Source organism: Doryrhamphus excisus, chromosome 12 (assembly GCF_030265055.1).
Source record: "Doryrhamphus excisus isolate RoL2022-K1 chromosome 12, RoL_Dexc_1.0, whole genome shotgun sequence".
NCBI classification, from domain to species: Eukaryota; Metazoa; Chordata; class Actinopteri; order Syngnathiformes; family Syngnathidae; genus Doryrhamphus; species Doryrhamphus excisus.
In genome coordinates, this window is record NC_080477.1 from 11,990,970 (window position 1) to 12,008,442 (window position 17,473).

General features: G+C 40.7%; 1 protein-coding gene across 1 annotated transcript; it reads right to left on the reverse strand.

The window, feature by feature from the left end:
- Nucleotides 1-8: 8 nt before the first annotated feature.
- Nucleotides 9-16,519, reverse strand: usp47 (ubiquitin specific peptidase 47). Its single transcript, XM_058089143.1, has 28 exons — nucleotides 16,235-16,519; nucleotides 12,230-12,424; nucleotides 11,460-11,576; nucleotides 10,137-10,290; nucleotides 9,954-10,050; nucleotides 9,727-9,872; nucleotides 9,566-9,645; nucleotides 8,601-8,750; nucleotides 8,397-8,492; nucleotides 8,126-8,278; nucleotides 7,788-7,946; nucleotides 7,492-7,623; nucleotides 6,431-6,507; nucleotides 6,200-6,255; nucleotides 5,640-5,752; nucleotides 5,022-5,123; nucleotides 4,716-4,923; nucleotides 4,422-4,537; nucleotides 4,180-4,299; nucleotides 3,289-4,087; nucleotides 2,331-2,506; nucleotides 2,168-2,248; nucleotides 1,969-2,084; nucleotides 1,770-1,888; nucleotides 1,554-1,684; nucleotides 1,441-1,488; nucleotides 1,222-1,352; nucleotides 9-1,138 (listed from the first exon to the last, which is right to left on the reverse strand). Exons 1-28 carry the CDS (start codon nucleotides 16,277-16,279, stop codon nucleotides 964-966), a joined length of 4,092 nt encoding a protein of 1,363 aa, XP_057945126.1. The 5' UTR covers nucleotides 16,280-16,519; the 3' UTR covers nucleotides 9-963.
- Nucleotides 16,520-17,473: the final 954 nt, after the last annotated feature.

Here is a 17,473-nt window from a genome sequence, read left to right on the forward strand (position 1 = left end):
ACAAAAACTGAAGTTATGAAATAAAGCATTTTAATTAATTTCTAAAATCATCTTAAACTATTTTCACACAGGATTTGAATCTCAAAAGAAATCAACAACAGAAAAAAAGAATTTCCTCAGAAATTGGCATTTCTACAGTGAACAGCTGGTGGCAGCATCCATCAGAAGCCCAGCAGACCGAGACACAGGTGGTGTGTGGCGGCCTTTCTGCACCATCTGGTGTCCATCTTATCAAGCAGCAGTGGGTAGAAGTACCAACTCCACCTCACGCTCCAAGCCAAAACCCCAAAAGAGGAAGCTCCCCTAAGTATGTTGTACACAATGGAGACCATATCACTGATAGATGCAGTAATCCACAAAATGTTCATACGGACAACAGGTGATTGTGTGTAGCCTGAAATGATGACTGTTTGGAGGTATTATAATTTATCCCCCCCAAAAGAAAAAGGCGCAAAATAATCAGACGTCCTTTACTTGGTGTTCTCAAGTGGGAATTAGAAGAGATTGTTCTGACTAAACCTAGTGGAGGTCATGTTGACAAGTTAAGCAGTGATCAAGGAAAGACCACACACCACTGAAGCAATAGCGCAGCTTGCTTGATGCATCATATCATAAGACTGCAAAATTCCGATTAAATGTGAGAAATGAGGATTTGAGCCAACCAAGAAGAGACAAACTGGTGAGAGAGGATGAATATGTTGGGGTCCAACCGATTAAAACAGTATCATTTTCTTCCAGGAATACCTTCTCAAATTCCCTTTAAACTTTACAGTACTATACAACCAACAGTGCACAATAAGGTTTCAGAGCTCAGAGTGGAGGCCGAGGACATTCCAACCTCAACGCTGCTTGAGTTCAAGTCTGTTTCGGGCAGCTCACCCACACCATGAGTCCCCTTGAGCAGGTCTGCCACTGTGCTACAGCAGCCACAAAATCAGTGAGCCAGAGAGACGCTGTTGGGACTCAGTCTTGTCCCGTGTCCTTGATGGGGCCCCCGTCCAAGTAGATCTTAAGAGCCTTCTCTTTTCGTGGCGAGTAGCTGACACGGTGTCCGGTCTTCAGCAGGCGGCTACTCTCCTTCTTCATTAGTTCATTGCGCTCATCCTCTGATAGCTCCATATGCTCCTCTGTGCTGTCCCTACACATAAAAGTAACAATGTTCTCAGGCCACATACAACATTAGAAACATCTTGAATAGCATTTAAGTGAAAAGTAGCTTACCTGTAGAAGACCACAGCACCATCATCACAGATGTACAGAGGCCACATATTTAACGTCGACACCTTGGGGTTCCAGTCTAAATCCTGATGGATCTCCAGTACAGAAATATCACAGGGAAATGTTCCTCGACCCTGCGGAGATCAACACGCAAGTTAAAAACAAAACATAAAGGTCAAGGTAGCAACTTCGGTAAAATAATTATGGGCAGAAATCACATACCTTGGCAAACTCTAGCTTTTCGAGAGGAATTTCGCTGATTTCACTGAGCTGCAATCACAACAAAGTAGAAGCTCACTATCGAGAAGAGCTCAGGGAGAGCACCAACTGAATACCTTCTCCTTGAGTTCCTCAACATTGCTGCTTTCCAGAATAACTTCCTGGAAGAAACCAAGCTTCATTGTGGCAGGGCTCCACCGCCGCGTCAGAACTGCCAGCTGAGACATTGACTTCATCTTCTCAGGTTCTGCCAAGAGCATTCACAGGACACTTTATGACAGAACTTTGGGTGCAATTTCAGTACAGTACTTTCTATCTCTCAGAGGTGTTACCATTAAGGACTTCCAGGAAAACTTCCCAGTTGGAGGAGATGCTGATATCTTCCTCATAAACATGGTAATCCAGGAATACCGTGCCTGGATTCTTCCATGTCTTTTTCCTGAGGCGTACTCTGAAGCCAAAAACACAACATGGGTTTAGTTACGAGGTTCAAACTTGTATTTGTCAACTTGTGTTCATGTGTAGGGATACCGGTCAATGCTGAGGTCAAGCTTGCACTGCTCTTTCAAGAGAGGAAGCAGCTCCTCTTTAGACTGTCTGACAGTCATGCCTTTGGCGAACACCGTGTCAACAAGGAACTTGCAGGGCTGTGCAAAACAAGAAAAGACAACATTTCATTCAGCTCTTTCATCACTTGCACCAGCAGTTTTTTTTTTGCTTTGCCTCTCACCTCCTGTTCGTTTACTAGCAGTTGATACACTTTCACTCGGTATTCACCCTTTTTTAGTGCTCTCCCAAGGCGAATGGTTATCTGTGGGGTGCAATGAAAATTGTGTAACGTTACGCCACTGAAATGTAACCAAGTGAAATCAATTTTGATAATAGAGCCAAACCTTGTTATCGTCAGAGAACGATGACAGTGTTTCATTGAGCCTTACACTCTCAAACTCCTGGTTGTTAGCGTACACTCGAAACACTTTGAACTGGGTCGAGGTGACGCCCACGTAGGGTTCCAGGTTCTGTTTGAATGCTGCCAATGTTATCCTCTTGTCCACATGAACCACTAAAACTGAAGATAACAGGAAACAGTTTCAGCACTGGGAACCTTGAGAAGACTAAAACTGAATATTTTCTGCAGGCATTACATTTCTCTTTGCACAATGTATGAATATCTATGTAAGAAGTTATACTGTATCTGCTCAGAAATATATACAATCAGAGTGTTTGATTCACAGCGTTGTGTTGATAGCCTCTCTGTGTGTCCACTGTAGTTAATTGTGGAAAGGCCTTCCTGAAATTCGTAGTGCTTAATCTGAGAGTTTGAACCACCATCACCAGTCCATATCAAGCAGTGTGAATAAGAAAGTCAGCAAAGAAACGTAACTTTGCAGCAAAATCCTACAATAAAGCTACTAAATTCAAACTCCTGACTAACATTTTCTACAGTTGCAAATATGCAATGGCTTAGCTACATGTGTCTCCACAGCATGCATGGACTGGATAGAATTGGGCATCAACAGAACAGAAGGCAATCACAACATGGATTGTTTCCATGGCTAAGCTGAAACAGTAAGCTTGTCAAAATAGATTACTAGATTTGATATGCATGAATGTTATGAGCTTAAATAAATTTTCATTCTCTTCATGTACACAATCATTACATTATTTTCTAGCAAATATAGGTACTCTGAAAACAAAAATGCTGTTACTATTATTGTTAGGTCACTGTCACAGTGTTTTTTTGGTTTGTTTGTTTTTTTACATATTCAGCTAGCAAACGTCAAAGTAACTAATTTGAACATGAAAAATTCTATAATTCTTTAAATTCCATCAAGAATAGAGGGGTCATACATTTTTGTGCGGTGGAGGCAGAGTCATCCTGGGAACAAGGTTCTGCTCTGAAGTAGAAGTACTGGGATTCTGCTTTGTTCTTCCCATTGTCGTCATACTCGCTGTCCGTCCCAGAGTCTTCCTCAGCAGTGTCCCAGGTCTCTTTCTTTCCCTCATGGGCTTTAGAGCGCCGGCTACTGGTGATGCTATGTGAGTCCAAGCCATTGGCCAGCTGAATGGGGCCGCTGTCTGCATTGCACAGTGTGTCACTACTGTGACTGGAGCTCAGGATGTCACTGTCCACTGAGCTGGTGCTGCGGTCATTGTTTACCTCAGAGTCTGAACGTTCCTCGCAGGGAAAATGGTTCTCAGGGTCGGATGAGGCACTAGTGCTCCTGCATGCAGCTGCGCCCCCGATCCGATTCTCTAGTTCTCTGTTGTCTGCGGCCATGCATGTTGAGTTTGAGTCCGCTTCTTGGTTCAGGGATTCGATGTGTTCAAAATCACTGGCGTCAGAGCTTTTCTGGCTGTCGCTGGTGCTGGAGCCCTGCTGCTGCAGTGACAGGTTCTTTAACTTTTCTGTGCTCTCCTCAAGGATAGCTTCCACAGATTTCCTGTTGCCCTTTGATGCTTCAAAGGGCACATCAGAGTCACTGCCAACTTTCTGGCAAATAGTTCTGCTGGCCAAAGTACCAGGAGCCTGCTCAGGCAGCAGGACCAGAAGTCGGATAGTATTCCCGTGGCGATCCAACAACTTCCACAGCAGCGAGTCAGTAAAGGCAACTTGATGATCAGTTGACTCTGAGCTCTCCACAAAAATCTAACACAAATATAATAGATGTTCAGACTGCTTAGCATTACATTCTGATAGATTTGATCTGGTAAGCAACATCTGGTAAATAACATACAAACCTTGTTACTCCTGAAGAACCCTTCTGCTTTCAGTGTTTTGTTTGGAACATACAGAAGCCGCAGGTCATTATAGCAGCGTTCTAGGACCACACGCATGGTTTCTGCAGATAGTCCTGTTGCCTAGGTGAAAGCACATAAGTGTTAACTTGTACTGCTCATTAAAGGCCATTAATCACAGGTTTAATTGTGATTAGAGCATTTGATTAGGGAAAAGACAGGGATACAACTGTGCAGTCTAAAACCTGTGCAATAAGCTGTTTGAATTCAGTGATGGTCTGGTTCAAGTAGGCTCGAACACTGATTGGAGGGGCAATGGTTTCAGTTCTCAGGTCCACAACATGAACCTTCACCATGACCTCTGTGGGAAAATACCACACCCACAGAGACATATTTAAGATTGTGGTAATTGTTTTCATTCATTTCAAAACATGCACAAAACACGCACAAAGAGTTACAATGGAGTCTGATCTTGACATCTCATCTTTAAAATTCACAAGTTAAAAGTGGTGGAGTTGTTTGAAATATCAGCTCCTCACCTCCAGGTTTGTAAGGCAGGAACGCTTGCTCTGGTCTCCGCGTCTCCAGCAGCAAGTCAAACATGTAAGAGGACTTGACACCTCCCAGCAGAAGACCCATAGGTGTGTCCTCCTCGCCCTCATAGGAGCGCTCCAGGTACTCATGAAACTCATCATACTTCACCAAACGACAGCAGTCCAGGGGGACCGTCCCCTCCAGCTCCATCAGCTGAAATACAGAGCATGGCCTCATCACCTTTAATCAATATTTTTTTTGCTGCACAGTGGTTAGTAAAGAGCGTAATAAAAATTTAATTGCCAACAAACCTTGTAAGCCATTTCGGTTGCTTCCGTAAGAGTTTTGTCTTTATGCACTTCCAGCTTGCTCTCCATCATCATCTTTGAAGGATGCAAGCAGAACAGCTTGATCTGATGGAGGGGAAAAAAGCAAGCTGTAAAACAACATCAGAAGCTATGTATCACAGGTAGAGGTGCGTGATATCGGGCTTACGGATATCTCTGTATATCTGTATATCTAACTGTATACAGATATTGGCCAGCACTTCATTACTGATATCAACAGATACATTGGCAGCAGCTATCTCCTCAAACTAATGGCATGTAATGAACACATTAAGCTTCTTTGACAGTGATCCCACCAGGTGCAAATAAATACTGTGCAGAATCAGACACATGCTGCAATGTAAACCTTGTAAACTATAACACAAGTTATGGTAAAAGTACCAGATTTATTTTCAAGACTTTGACAAACTAGCCATTTGAATAAATCAAGACCAATATAGCCAACTATTGTAACATGTCCTGCAACAGAAACAATATAATTGGAAAATTATGCCGATATTGGCCAATATTATCAGACCTATCTAATCACTGCATTTACATACAGCAAAGCAGATAATGAACCAAGATCGAATCACTTTTCACCTTGCAAGTGTTGCGCTCGATCTCTCTCTGTCTCTTCTCCTGTTCTTCAGACTCCTTCTCCTTCTGGACCAAACTCTTTATATGCTCTGGAAAGTCCTCCACCGCTAAATACTCTTCAGACAGGAGACACACATTCACGGTATTAATTAAAATACCATGAAGGAAATACGCATTATCGCAGTAAATACATCAAATGCACTTCTGACAAGAACTACAGGTACTAAGTCCACTCCACTCACTCAGATTGCGAAGGTATTCAACTAGAAATAGAAAGGACTTCTGAAACATTACTTGCCCATCATTTCTAATTTAATGTGATGCTTGACATTTCTTTTTGGTCACAGCCTCATTAACAAATGCTAAACTAACAACATCCTCTTATATCTTCCATGGACTTGGAAAAATCCTCAAATATCAATGATACATTTGCTTTTGCAAGTCGATAATACTAAATCAATAAAACTGTGAGAAGCAGAATTACAAATAACTATAAAGGGAACATCAGAGTGCTGTACTGGTATTTCTAATTATGCATTTTTACAAATGAATAGATTTCTTACTTGCATTCCTTGAGGGATCTTTAAGTCTATAAATCAGCATATAAGCATTTGTAGAGCTGTTGGAGAGAAAATATGCAGGTAAATAAGCAACAATATTCTGTTCATCGGATCCTCATCACTGGTTCAAGTTCCTTATATCACGTTCATACGTGTACAGTCAGTTTCCTGTACAAGTATGAAGTATGTAAAACTACAAAAAAAATCAGAAACAATATCAAAGAGGTAAATAACCTTGCAAAGGCACTGGAATAATATCCCCTGCTCCCTGAGGACCCGCCATAGGTCTTTCTGATGTCCTCCTGGGTTATCTGTCCATAAAAATGCATATGATGTCAACAAATAAGATCTAAGTGCTGGGAATAAGCAGCACAGAAAACTGACACGGTGCATTGCGTTTCAAAATGGTGGTGACTCGTCTTGATGGACATAAACCTGAATCAAATATTTTAATGGGTACACTATTATACGACTTTGTCAAAAATTCTGCCTCTACAAAGATAATATTATTGACACTTCCAGTGAGGTATTCATTTAACAATCACATGGATTTAACTAAGCATAGAGCAATTGGATAATTACTGCATGGGTGATTATGTTTCAGCTGGCAACATGTAACCCTAACTGATGTAGTGAGTAGCTTCTCATTTGTTAAACACCCATGTCAATAGACACATCCTGTAATTGTGGAAAAGATGTTTATCTGTTTCCTAAGGGTCAAATTATTGGCATGCAACAAGCATGAGAAAACATATAAGGAGATAGTTTAAACTACTAAAAAAAGGTTAAGAACTGTCAATGCATTATTAAAACGTGAAATTACAGTAGGAAAACCTTGTGCAGTGGTCCGGATCTCCCTTCAATACAGTACAAGATCTTGGTGAAAAGTGAATGTAAGTAAATGATCACATTGCAGAAGTTTGTGGAAACAATGCAATTGCGAATGTGTGCCATAATCAAAGCTAAAGGCAGTGCAATGTATTCTTTTTTTATTGCTAAGCAGTGTAGTTTACACTAAATTGCATTATACTGGGAGGCATTTGACATGTTTTGGTTACCTTACTTGGCTTAACAAAAATGGCACTTATTTGTAAAGTTCTACGTCACTGCAACTACAACTTTTAAATTGCCGTAGTGTCAAAATACACAATTGTGTCTTGGTTTGCAGATATAAATGCTACAGCACTGATTTTATAATGCTTTGAAAAGTACATAAAAATGTAATTTAACATTTTATTGCAGGGGATAAGTGTACATTGACAAGAACTGACTCCCACTTTTGATGAATGGCTAACCTTGCTAACATGCTGGTCATTGAAACTGTACCACTGGCCATCAGTGAAGGATTTGATACAGGCATAGTAGTGGCCACCTGCTGCACTTCCTGAATGGACCATGACCGAAAACAGCTCAAAGGTCGGCAAACTCTGCCCAAAAAGAGAAAAAAAAGCAATGAGCAACAATAACTCAAAGCAAAGATAAGACTTTCTTCCAAAGTTGCTTTTCACATGTAATTATATAGTAACGATTTGTACCCAACTGCATTTGGTTTTCTTACATACTCATTTGCATTTATCAAGTGATTAAATACCTTTGGCTTAAGGACCCTCTCTGCACTGACAGTGCTGTCCAGGCAAATGCCCTCATCAACACAGTCATCAGTGGAGAAATCATTGCTCATCTGGTCGCTGTGGCAACTGCCTTCATTCTCTGCTCCACTGTCAGTGCAGCTTTCTGTCTGAGGGGACTTCTGCGGATGGCATTCAGACAGAGCACAATAAAAACGCTTTAATTCATAATAATAGGCAGGGCAAAAGAGCGAGAAGCTGCATGGAAGTGGACTGTTTGATATATTTCAGTTTTCAATATTTCAATGCTTGCCAGGACCTGTAAATCAGCAGCATATGTCATTTCCACGCTTCCTCTCACCTCATCTTCCACATCAATGAATGGACTCATGTCAAGTTCCTCAGGGAAAGTCATGCGATCATTGAGCTTGATGCGATGCATAGTGGTGTAGTCAAAATCAAATCGCTTCAGCTGCAGCGTCAGCAGGTAAGGGAAATGCAAAAACCTCAAACCCTGCAGAGAAATATTTAGAAGGGAAATGAATTTCAGAAATACAGTAGCTATGCATTCTCTTTAGGGCTCTCTTGTATCTTGCACACAGATTGTGCAAACTCATTCAGAGTGAGCTCACCTTCCGGGCATCACATTTCTTTTTGCAGCGTTCGCAGAAGTACTGATTGGGCCCATCTAGAGTTTCTGGTTGTATAAATGCCTGCAAAGCCTCCTCCTGGAAATGGCAAATTAAATGTACTTATAAAATGATATTCAAATCAACATACTTGTGATAACCAAATGTGAAACATCAACAGTAATTCAACGTAAGAGAGAAACACACCACACTTCCATAGGCTTGGCTGGCCCCGAAGGGTCTTATTACAAGAGGGATGTCCAAGTAGGTATCAATTCGCCAACTCTCGTAGCCACACTCCAGACAACGGACATAGTCCTTGAGTTTACCCTGGTACAGCTGGTTGATCAGGTCAGCCTGAGGAGAGGAATGCACAAGAGCCACGGCCTCACAGACGGTTATATTTTGGGCTGAAAGATTATAAGAGTCCAAGAGTACAATCAATGGTAAACTATCATTATTAACTAATCATTGAGACACTGGCCTATAGTGATTATGATTACCTGGCCAATAATGGCAACATTCCCAAGAAAGCAGTGCGCTTCCTTTTACGTCTATGAGATACCTCTAGTTTCAGTTGCAACACACCATGTTTGCTTTCAAAGTAGTGCAAACTTGCAAAAACAGAAGAACCCAACCAGAAGAAATTCAATTATACACTTTTGTCCACTGTCTGTGAAACTTGTGACCACAGATTTCGATAAATAAGCCCGATTGTTATCAGAAGGCATTACTAGGTTGCTAGGTCACAGTGAAGTCAAAGTGAGCCTCTCTCAAATAGAGCGTTTGAAGCCATCCCAAACTTCATTCAGGGCTCACTTCCGAATGCACAAACCTCAAAATAGGTTATTTTTAATGTTTTGTTTGAAAACTATTTTTTTCTTTTGAATAGGGATGAAACCATGATCGTTCCCTTCAATATAAGGTCAAATGTACTGCACATTTGCTATATTTAATGTGAGAGATGTAATCACAAGCTCATTTAGTCCCATGTAGACCACATGGCTGCACAGACACAGGCCTAAGTGTTTGCAATCCTGTTAGCCCCGCAAGCTAAAGAACAAAAAAGTGGCAAACCTTTCTATGAGTAAAACTGAGCACATTTCCCCTTTCTCACAAAAGCCTGTTGTGTTTTTGGTGGAGGACACATTTTCTTTCTTCTTTTTTTTTACCTGTTCTGTCTGCTTCCACTTTTGCTCCAGAGCATCAAACATGACCCTGCAAAGTTCTTGCACATCATGTTGTTGCCAAGCTGAGATGAAAACAAAGGAACATTAAATGCAGAGGTATGATTCATCCCCTCAAACATTAATAGGAGTGTGAGACGACTCACCCTCACTGCTGTCCCAGCCAAAGCTCCGCGTCACATCAGTGGTCTCAATGGCACGTTTCTTACTGGTCTGAAGAAGAACAAACAGTCTTTGCAGCTGGTAGGGAATGCTCGTGATCGGGTCCTCTTCCGACTCCTCAAACTCCCAGCTGAAAAAGGTAGCGTTTGTCAATTTCTTCACGAGTTACCAAAACGCAAACTTCACACTATGGCTTCAAAGAGATACTTACTTGTACAGTGCATTTCTGAACTCTGGGGTCATGAACAGAGTTTGCAACAGACTGTTCAAATAACAGGTCATTGCTTGGTTAACCAAACCCACATAACCTAGAGTTAAGGACAGATGAAGCTAGTAAGCCAGCTGTGGTTGTACAAAAACATCATTGTACATTTTAGCGGTAACCAAGCCATACCTGTCTCAGATTTGTTAAGGATGGATGTGTAAGAGTAAGAGGGGCCGCTGCAGTCACCACTGCAGCCCACAGTGCCATCTCTGGTCAGGGGTCCGATGAAGCGCTCTTGGGAGCTGTCATCCAGTCCACTGCTATCTACAGTTGCTGCATCCTCCTGAATACATGGACACACACAGTAGTAAAAGATGCTGTGGATAAAAATGCATCCTTTTGAGTTGTGCGTTGTCACTGCAGTAATGTTCACTTGATACTCCCCTTTAGACTTTCCTAAGACGACACAGCTGTTCAATCACCACCCCTCAAGTTTTGTTTGCATTGTGGGGTGGGGGGAATCTAACTATCCTATTAAACACAACTGTGGCCTCTGGGGTTGCAATGCATGTTTAAGATCTAATATAACATTTAAGTCGTCATTGGTAACTATTAAGATATTAGTAAGATAACAGACCTGTCAGCCTCAAAGAAATTTTACTTCCCCAATTTTGTATAACTGGCTTAAAAAAAAAGAAAAACTGTTATATATACCCTATGTAAAGAAAACTCTGCCTTATATGAACAAATAAGTGTTTGATGATTATTTTGTTTGTTAAGAGTGTTTAATCTAGAAGGTTTCATTCATATTAGTGTTCAAAACCCGGCACATCACAGTGGTGAAAATCACTGAGAGTGGGGATTCCGCCAAAAATTATGCTTTATCGTTGGTTGGTTGTATTTTTCTACATCAGATACTGCTTTATCATGATTGTTAAAGGGGAACTGCAGTTTTTTTTTAATTTTGCCCATCATTCACAAGAAAACAAGTTAATATGAGCTAGCTAACAACGGATGTCATGGGAAGTACCTATTTTGAAAAACAGGAAAGAAAAAACATAAAAAACAATGTACCATTTACATATACATAACTGACTTGTATATCAACCAGCTTTCATTGACATGAAAAACTAGATTTATCTGGTGGACTAGCACGATGCCTCGCTAGCCACTCATCACAATGTCATTCACAGATGGAAGAGTGGGTACCTTGCAGTCAGCATTTTTTAACCTGAGGACTGGTACACATATTGTGATGGGACACACAGCCATCCCAATGAGAGCGGACATTTTAAATGTTGTCACTGCATCTATGCTGGTGGTATTCAATTAGAATTGCAATTAGAATTGCAAACATTAGTTAGCCAATTAATTACATTTAAAGTTAATTAAGATAAAAAGGTTTGTGTTTTGTGCAGAAGTAGGAGGTACATACTGTAGCTTCAGGCCCAAGTCTGAAGGGATACACAACTTTTTTTTATATATATATATATATAATTGTGTATCACTCACCGATGCTACTTGAGGTTGCTCTCCATCTTTGTCTGTAAGCTGGAGAAAATTCCTCTTACCACCAGGCTCAAAACCACAATCCAAGAGCGACATTTCCCCGCTGTGGTCCAGAGGAGCCTAAATGTGCAGAAACAGGAGTATGTCTCAGGCATTGACCATTTTACTAACTTGCTACTTTCTGCTAAATGGTTAGACCAGTGGGAAAACTACAGTACCCACTGAAATTATTTTAGAATATTCACAGTATTCATGTGGACAAGGAAAGTAACTGCACCGGATGCAGCCACACACTTTCTTCCTGCTGCGCATGCTGAGGATGAGCAAGCAGAGAGCTGCAGTGGAAACATACAGTAGCTTAATCCACTGACCTACTCAGTGAGATAACAGGCACAGCACCTAGGCTTTGGCCTGGGTCAGCAGCAGGATTAGCTTGGGCTCGTCTAAGGGGACCAGTATGAACACAAAACAGCATGTACTGTACCTGCACACAGTGGGATTACCTTTCTTCTATATTATTTGAGCACTAGCAAATATGAGCAATCATCTTTGGCAACAAGACTCTTTCACACTGTTTACTTTGTACAAGTGAACAATTGTATGTCCAAATCCATTATTGAATAAAAGAAAAGATAGGTGTGAACGAGTAGAGTTCAGATTCAGTACAGCCTCATGGGAACAACTTCAAAACGACTTCAAAAACATTTGACTTGTATCACAATTGGGACACTTTTGGTCATATTCAAAGTGTGTAGTTTAGTAAATTTCCAAACCATCTCTGGTGTGTTTCCCCAGGCAAGGTCAAAGGAACCGTTCACATATCCTGCTTTGAGGGCAACATCTTCATAAAGTTTGGAGAGAGCCGTGGATGCAGGCAGGTTGAAGGTTAACCTCTCATTGACCGTCTTTGCACTGGTGATGTCCTGGATTATACACAGCACTCTAGGCTCCTCTGCCGCCTTTTGGATCTGAAATACAGGACAGTATGACATGTGTTGATTAAGCACCTGTATTCAGTCGGTAAGAAACCTTTTTTCTTTAATTTTGCAATGTAACACAACAAGCCAGTACACACCCCTTGCCATGCCGTTTTCACTGATCGGACCTACATAATACAAGTTGAGTGACATTTCTAAAACACATGCAGCAGGTTATCCAACCAGATTCAAATGAGTCTTTGGCACAGCCAGCGACAGACGAAAATGAAATTAAATGCTCAAACTTCCATCCTGTTCACACATGCAGACATTTTACAAAGGTTAAATGCTGTCTTTCTTCAGCTTCAAATGACACTATTTTCCACAGGAAATATAACACCACAACTAAACTGAAATAAAATAGTATATTATCTTTAAATAAATATAGAAAAAGTTAAATATAATGTTTCAGTGCAATCATGCTGCACTAACAGTAGTCTCTCTGCAGCCGGGTTAGCACTGTTAGTGATTCCATCTCACATTCTTCATGACGACATACTGGGTAAACATGGTTGATACCATCTTTATACAGCAACCTTTATACTGTCTTTTCTCTGTTCACTCCTGTCCACTAGACAGCCTCTCCTCGGCATTGCTGCAGGGATCTCTGGACATTCACTGTAGTGGCGTAGGTGTAAACAATGGAGCAAGAGGCAAGCTACAAATGTAACAAGATGAACATCCACAGCTGCACACTTGCTTAAGGTGTCGGTAGCGCACAAAAAACAATAAGGAAGTCATAAGTAAGGGCTAAAAACGCAGCAGAAGACACAGAGCTGCCGTAACTAGCTTGCACTTCGGCGGCACCATCTTGAAACATGTCTGAACTTCTCCCATGTATTGCTTAATAATGTGAACTTTTTGGATCAACTTTACTACGAATTTCTTACATGGCTATTTGTTTGCTGACTCAATGTTGGTGTAAACACACTTACTATATAGTGAAAATAGGTAAACAATATACAGCCGAAGACATTCTTATTTTGAAGGCAGGAAGTATCTTATGAGTTGAAAAAGTCACTTGACTGTTGCCAACAAAGACACTGTGCAAATAATAAACGTGCCTATTTGTAGCTACCGTCATTTTATTTACACCGACCTTCCACATCAGCTAGCATCCTGATACCCGTGTTTACATTGACATGAGACAGACATCATTTATTGTTTGACTTCCCAGATTCTGACTGCTTAGAGGAAGACCGATGTAGCACGCCAAAAACAAGGTACTCTCTTATTTCTACACCATGAATGTTTGAACATTAATCATGTTGGTCGTGCACCCTCCTTTGCATGATATTGTGTTGCAAATGTTGTACTAAGCCGACTACTGTTTTTTTTTTTTGTTTTTTTTTATCAAGTTAAGGTAATGTTTTAGCCACTTCTTCACTGGTGCTCACCGGCTTCTTCCTCATCATGATGTACAGAGAATGCAAGGAATTTGTCAACATAATGTTGGGTTACTCTCCAGTAAGACGAGGATTGCACACTTTGAGGGAATGTAGTTAGGAAATTATGTAAAACCTTAAAGAAAACCATTACATCATTTTCTGTATGCAAAATCTCCTCAAACAATGTCTTGGAAGATTAGCTCACACTGCAGTAACTGGTTATAGGCTTAACAACAATTTGTTTAATTGTGACTCAGAAGATCAAAAGCCAGAGAAGAGTCCTTTTATCACGTCACCCAACACAGTTCATTAAACTTCTTAAAGGCCATCCACCAACAGGTCATATTTAATTAATAATTTTTTAAAAAGCCTAATCTGTACAAAACTGTCCATGAAGAAAATGAAAATGTAAGTAAATTTGCAGTTGGCCCTCTCTTATGTGATATATACAGTATATTTTCATCCAGTCATCTTTCCTCCAAATGAAGAAGGTTCTGATTGTACAGTACTCATGCGACTACATGCAGCTAGCTACCAAGATGCTTGGATGAGAGCTCATTCACACAGCACACACAAACATGAGGCATGGCTACCTGAGAAATCCTCTTCATCTCATCAAAAAGACTCTGTCTGCAACTCCAAAACATACCCTAATAATAACGGACACAGACATGAATGACTACACAAAGCATGCTAAACCCTTGGTTATATATTTAGGATGCTTGTAAAGACGTTGCCCTGGGCAGCAACATCATGATTTTTTTTTATGATTTTGCAACATTTGTGATGTTTGTAATCTTGGCAAAGTAAGAGTGACATGTTCTATAAAGAAGTTGCAGCTGACAACACACAAGTGTATTATGAGATTAAAGGTTATTTTTACCATGGATATAATCACAGCGTGCCGACATGAAGCCACACGTACAGCGACTCTGCACAGGCCTTAATATTTGTATAACTCAACCTGATTCCAAAGGCAGTAAAGATAACATATTACCAAAGGCCAGACGTACCAATAAACACCTTCTGATAACATTCAATTAAAAACCAAAATGAACTAAAAGTGACTAAATTAAAAGCCACCAAAGCATACAATGAAAGCTGGTGTTTTATCGCATACTGTTTATAATTATTTTGCTGGAATATTGGATTTACTTCACACTCAAATTTGGATGAGTCCAACAAAATGTTTAACTGTGAAAGTGAAAATGTTTGAACTTGGGAGCAAAGTTTCAAGCCAGCTGGTCCGGTTCCGTTGGCAACATAATGCCAAAACCTTTGTGCATGTTCTTGGTAGACATCTGACTTTTCAAGCGGAGTTGTTGTTTCAGTGTCAGCAATGTTGATGTCTAAAGACACAGAACCCCCCCACAAAACTATTAAATACCTCATACTTTTACAAACATGTGTAGCCCAGCTATTTGTGACAGTTTTTGACAGACATTTACGTTTAACATGTAGGTAAATATGAGTCAAATGGTGATGCTAATGATAAAAAATGAGATTAAACAGCATGTGAGCTTCAGGTGCTATATTTATGCAGCTACATTTAAGTTTTTCATTAAATACGAAGTACGAGCTTAGCTTAATTTTCATTGTAAACATTATCAATAGAAAATATCGAATCAAATAAAGCACAATAAACAAGGACAAATGACAGCTGATTACAAGTCGATAAAGCATGCTAGAACGTCGACGGCAAACGCTTTAGAAACACAAAACGCTTGAAAACGACTGCGTAAAAGCTTCAGTTACATTGTTCTTAAAACTGCTACGACATATTTGCCTAAATGAGGCTTTGACACACCTTCGCTGGCGTGTATGGTGACGAACTAAAACTTCATTTCAAAACAAACTTGAAAACGACAATAAAATATGTTAAAATAAAGGGCCATCAAATATATACAACAACAGCCTGGACGGCTGATGTATGCTCTTGTTATAGTAATATAGTAGATGATCAAGCTAGAGTTGTTGCCGATGTTTGAACTTAAAAATCAGACGACGTTAGGTAGCCAAACTGTGCTAGCTGCTGCTACTTGTATGTTGACCAAACAGCATTGCAGGATAGCAAAATATCATATACGAATTGTGGTTGTCAAACTGTCGAATTTGCAGTTTGAACACTTTATTGACAATTACGCTGAAGCTACAATTTTGCTACAGGAGCCCACTTTGTATTGACAGTAAGCGCTAACTAATGTTAGCTACAACGCCAATGTTAAGTTAGCTATGTCATGATAGGCCGTCCAAGTCATGTTTAGCTAACTGCTAACAGCCGAGAGCTAGCTTCTAAAACAACACGGAGCCCGTGTGGCAAAGTTCTCACACCATATACACAATTTCAGCTCCCAAGACGCCAAGTGAAGATGACAGTTAACGCCCGAGAGGTCAAGTCCCCAGTTCAGCTCACCTCTTTGGATACGAACTGGTTCTCCTCGCTAGGCACCATTTCCATTTGTGCGACACTTTAGACAAGCCTCTACCCGGACAAGGATGTCAGCGAAAAAACTTTGCAGACGACAACACCAGCATGATTTTGGACCTGTTGTTTAGACTTTGGGTGCGTGGATAATCTGAATGACACTTGTCCAAACTTGTAGGCTTATCAAAGTGATCTCAACACGCTCGTTGACACTCCAAAGAAGCTGTGCTGTAAAGAAAAATGGCCGGTGTGTTCCTGCGTGAGACTTCATTCGGCCACCTCTGACGTCACGCGTGCGTACGTAGTGTGGCGCGGGTACGATGAATAGGTTAGTGCCTGTACATTGAAGTGTACGACAGTGACATTTATTTTGGACATATTTTTATTTGGGATGTATTTTTATGTTTGAATAATCTCCTCCGGGTGGTTAAAAAAATAATTACTTACTTGGGCTTTACATTCCTTTTGGAACATAGGCCAAATACCCTCATATGTCTTGTACCATATTTTCCATCTGGATCCATGCCAGTCTGACCTTTTGCATTCTTGTCCTGTGCTCCTTCTCCAGGTTTTTAGGCCCCTTTCTGAATTGTTTGCCCTGTGGATTCCAGGTTAATGCCTGTTTGCTTATTGCTGGGGTTTTTTTTTCTGAGGGTGTGACCAATCCAACTTCACTGGTCCTCCAGCTTTGTGATCCATACAAACATAACATTGGAGTTTAAGATCTTCAGCTTGGTACTGAGTAGGATTTTCTCTCAGTTCATCGTTCACTTCATTTTGCAATTTCTGTAAGGTAATGTGATTGAGCACTTTGCCTGGTGTTGGGTGGCTGTTAAGCAACTCTTTAAAGTGGTTTGTCCTCCTTTGACTTGCCCCTCTTTAGTGTTAAGGAGTGTTCCCTGTTTATCACACACTGTAAAATTATTTCCTGTAATATATTTCACAGTATAATTACTGTGATTTATTTTACAGTAATAAAAATTCATTCATTCATTCATTTTCTACCGCTTTTTCCTCACGGGGGTCGCGGGGGTGCTGGAGCCTATCCCAGCTGTCTTCGGGCGAGAGGCGGGGTACACCATGGACTGGACGCCAGCCAATCACAGGGCACATATAGACAAACAACCATTCACACTCACATTCATACCTATGGACAATTTGGAGTCGCCAATTAACCTAGCATGTTTTTGGAATGTGGGAGGAAACCGAAGTACCCGGAGAAAACCC

Excerpts from the sequence above, each read along its gene's own strand:
- usp47 (XM_058089143.1), bottom strand. The coding sequence starts at position 16,279 with ATGGAAATGGTGCCTAGCGAGGAGAACCAGTTCGTATCCAAAGAG. Across the intron at positions 4,300-4,421 it reads TCAAACAGCTTATTGCACAG|GCAACAGGACTATCTGCAGA; the intron begins GTTTTAGACTGC and ends GCTTTCACCTAG. Across the intron at positions 2,507-3,288 it reads TGCCTCCACCGCACAAAAAT|TTTTAGTGGTTCATGTGGAC; the intron begins GTATGACCCCTC and ends TGTTATCTTCAG.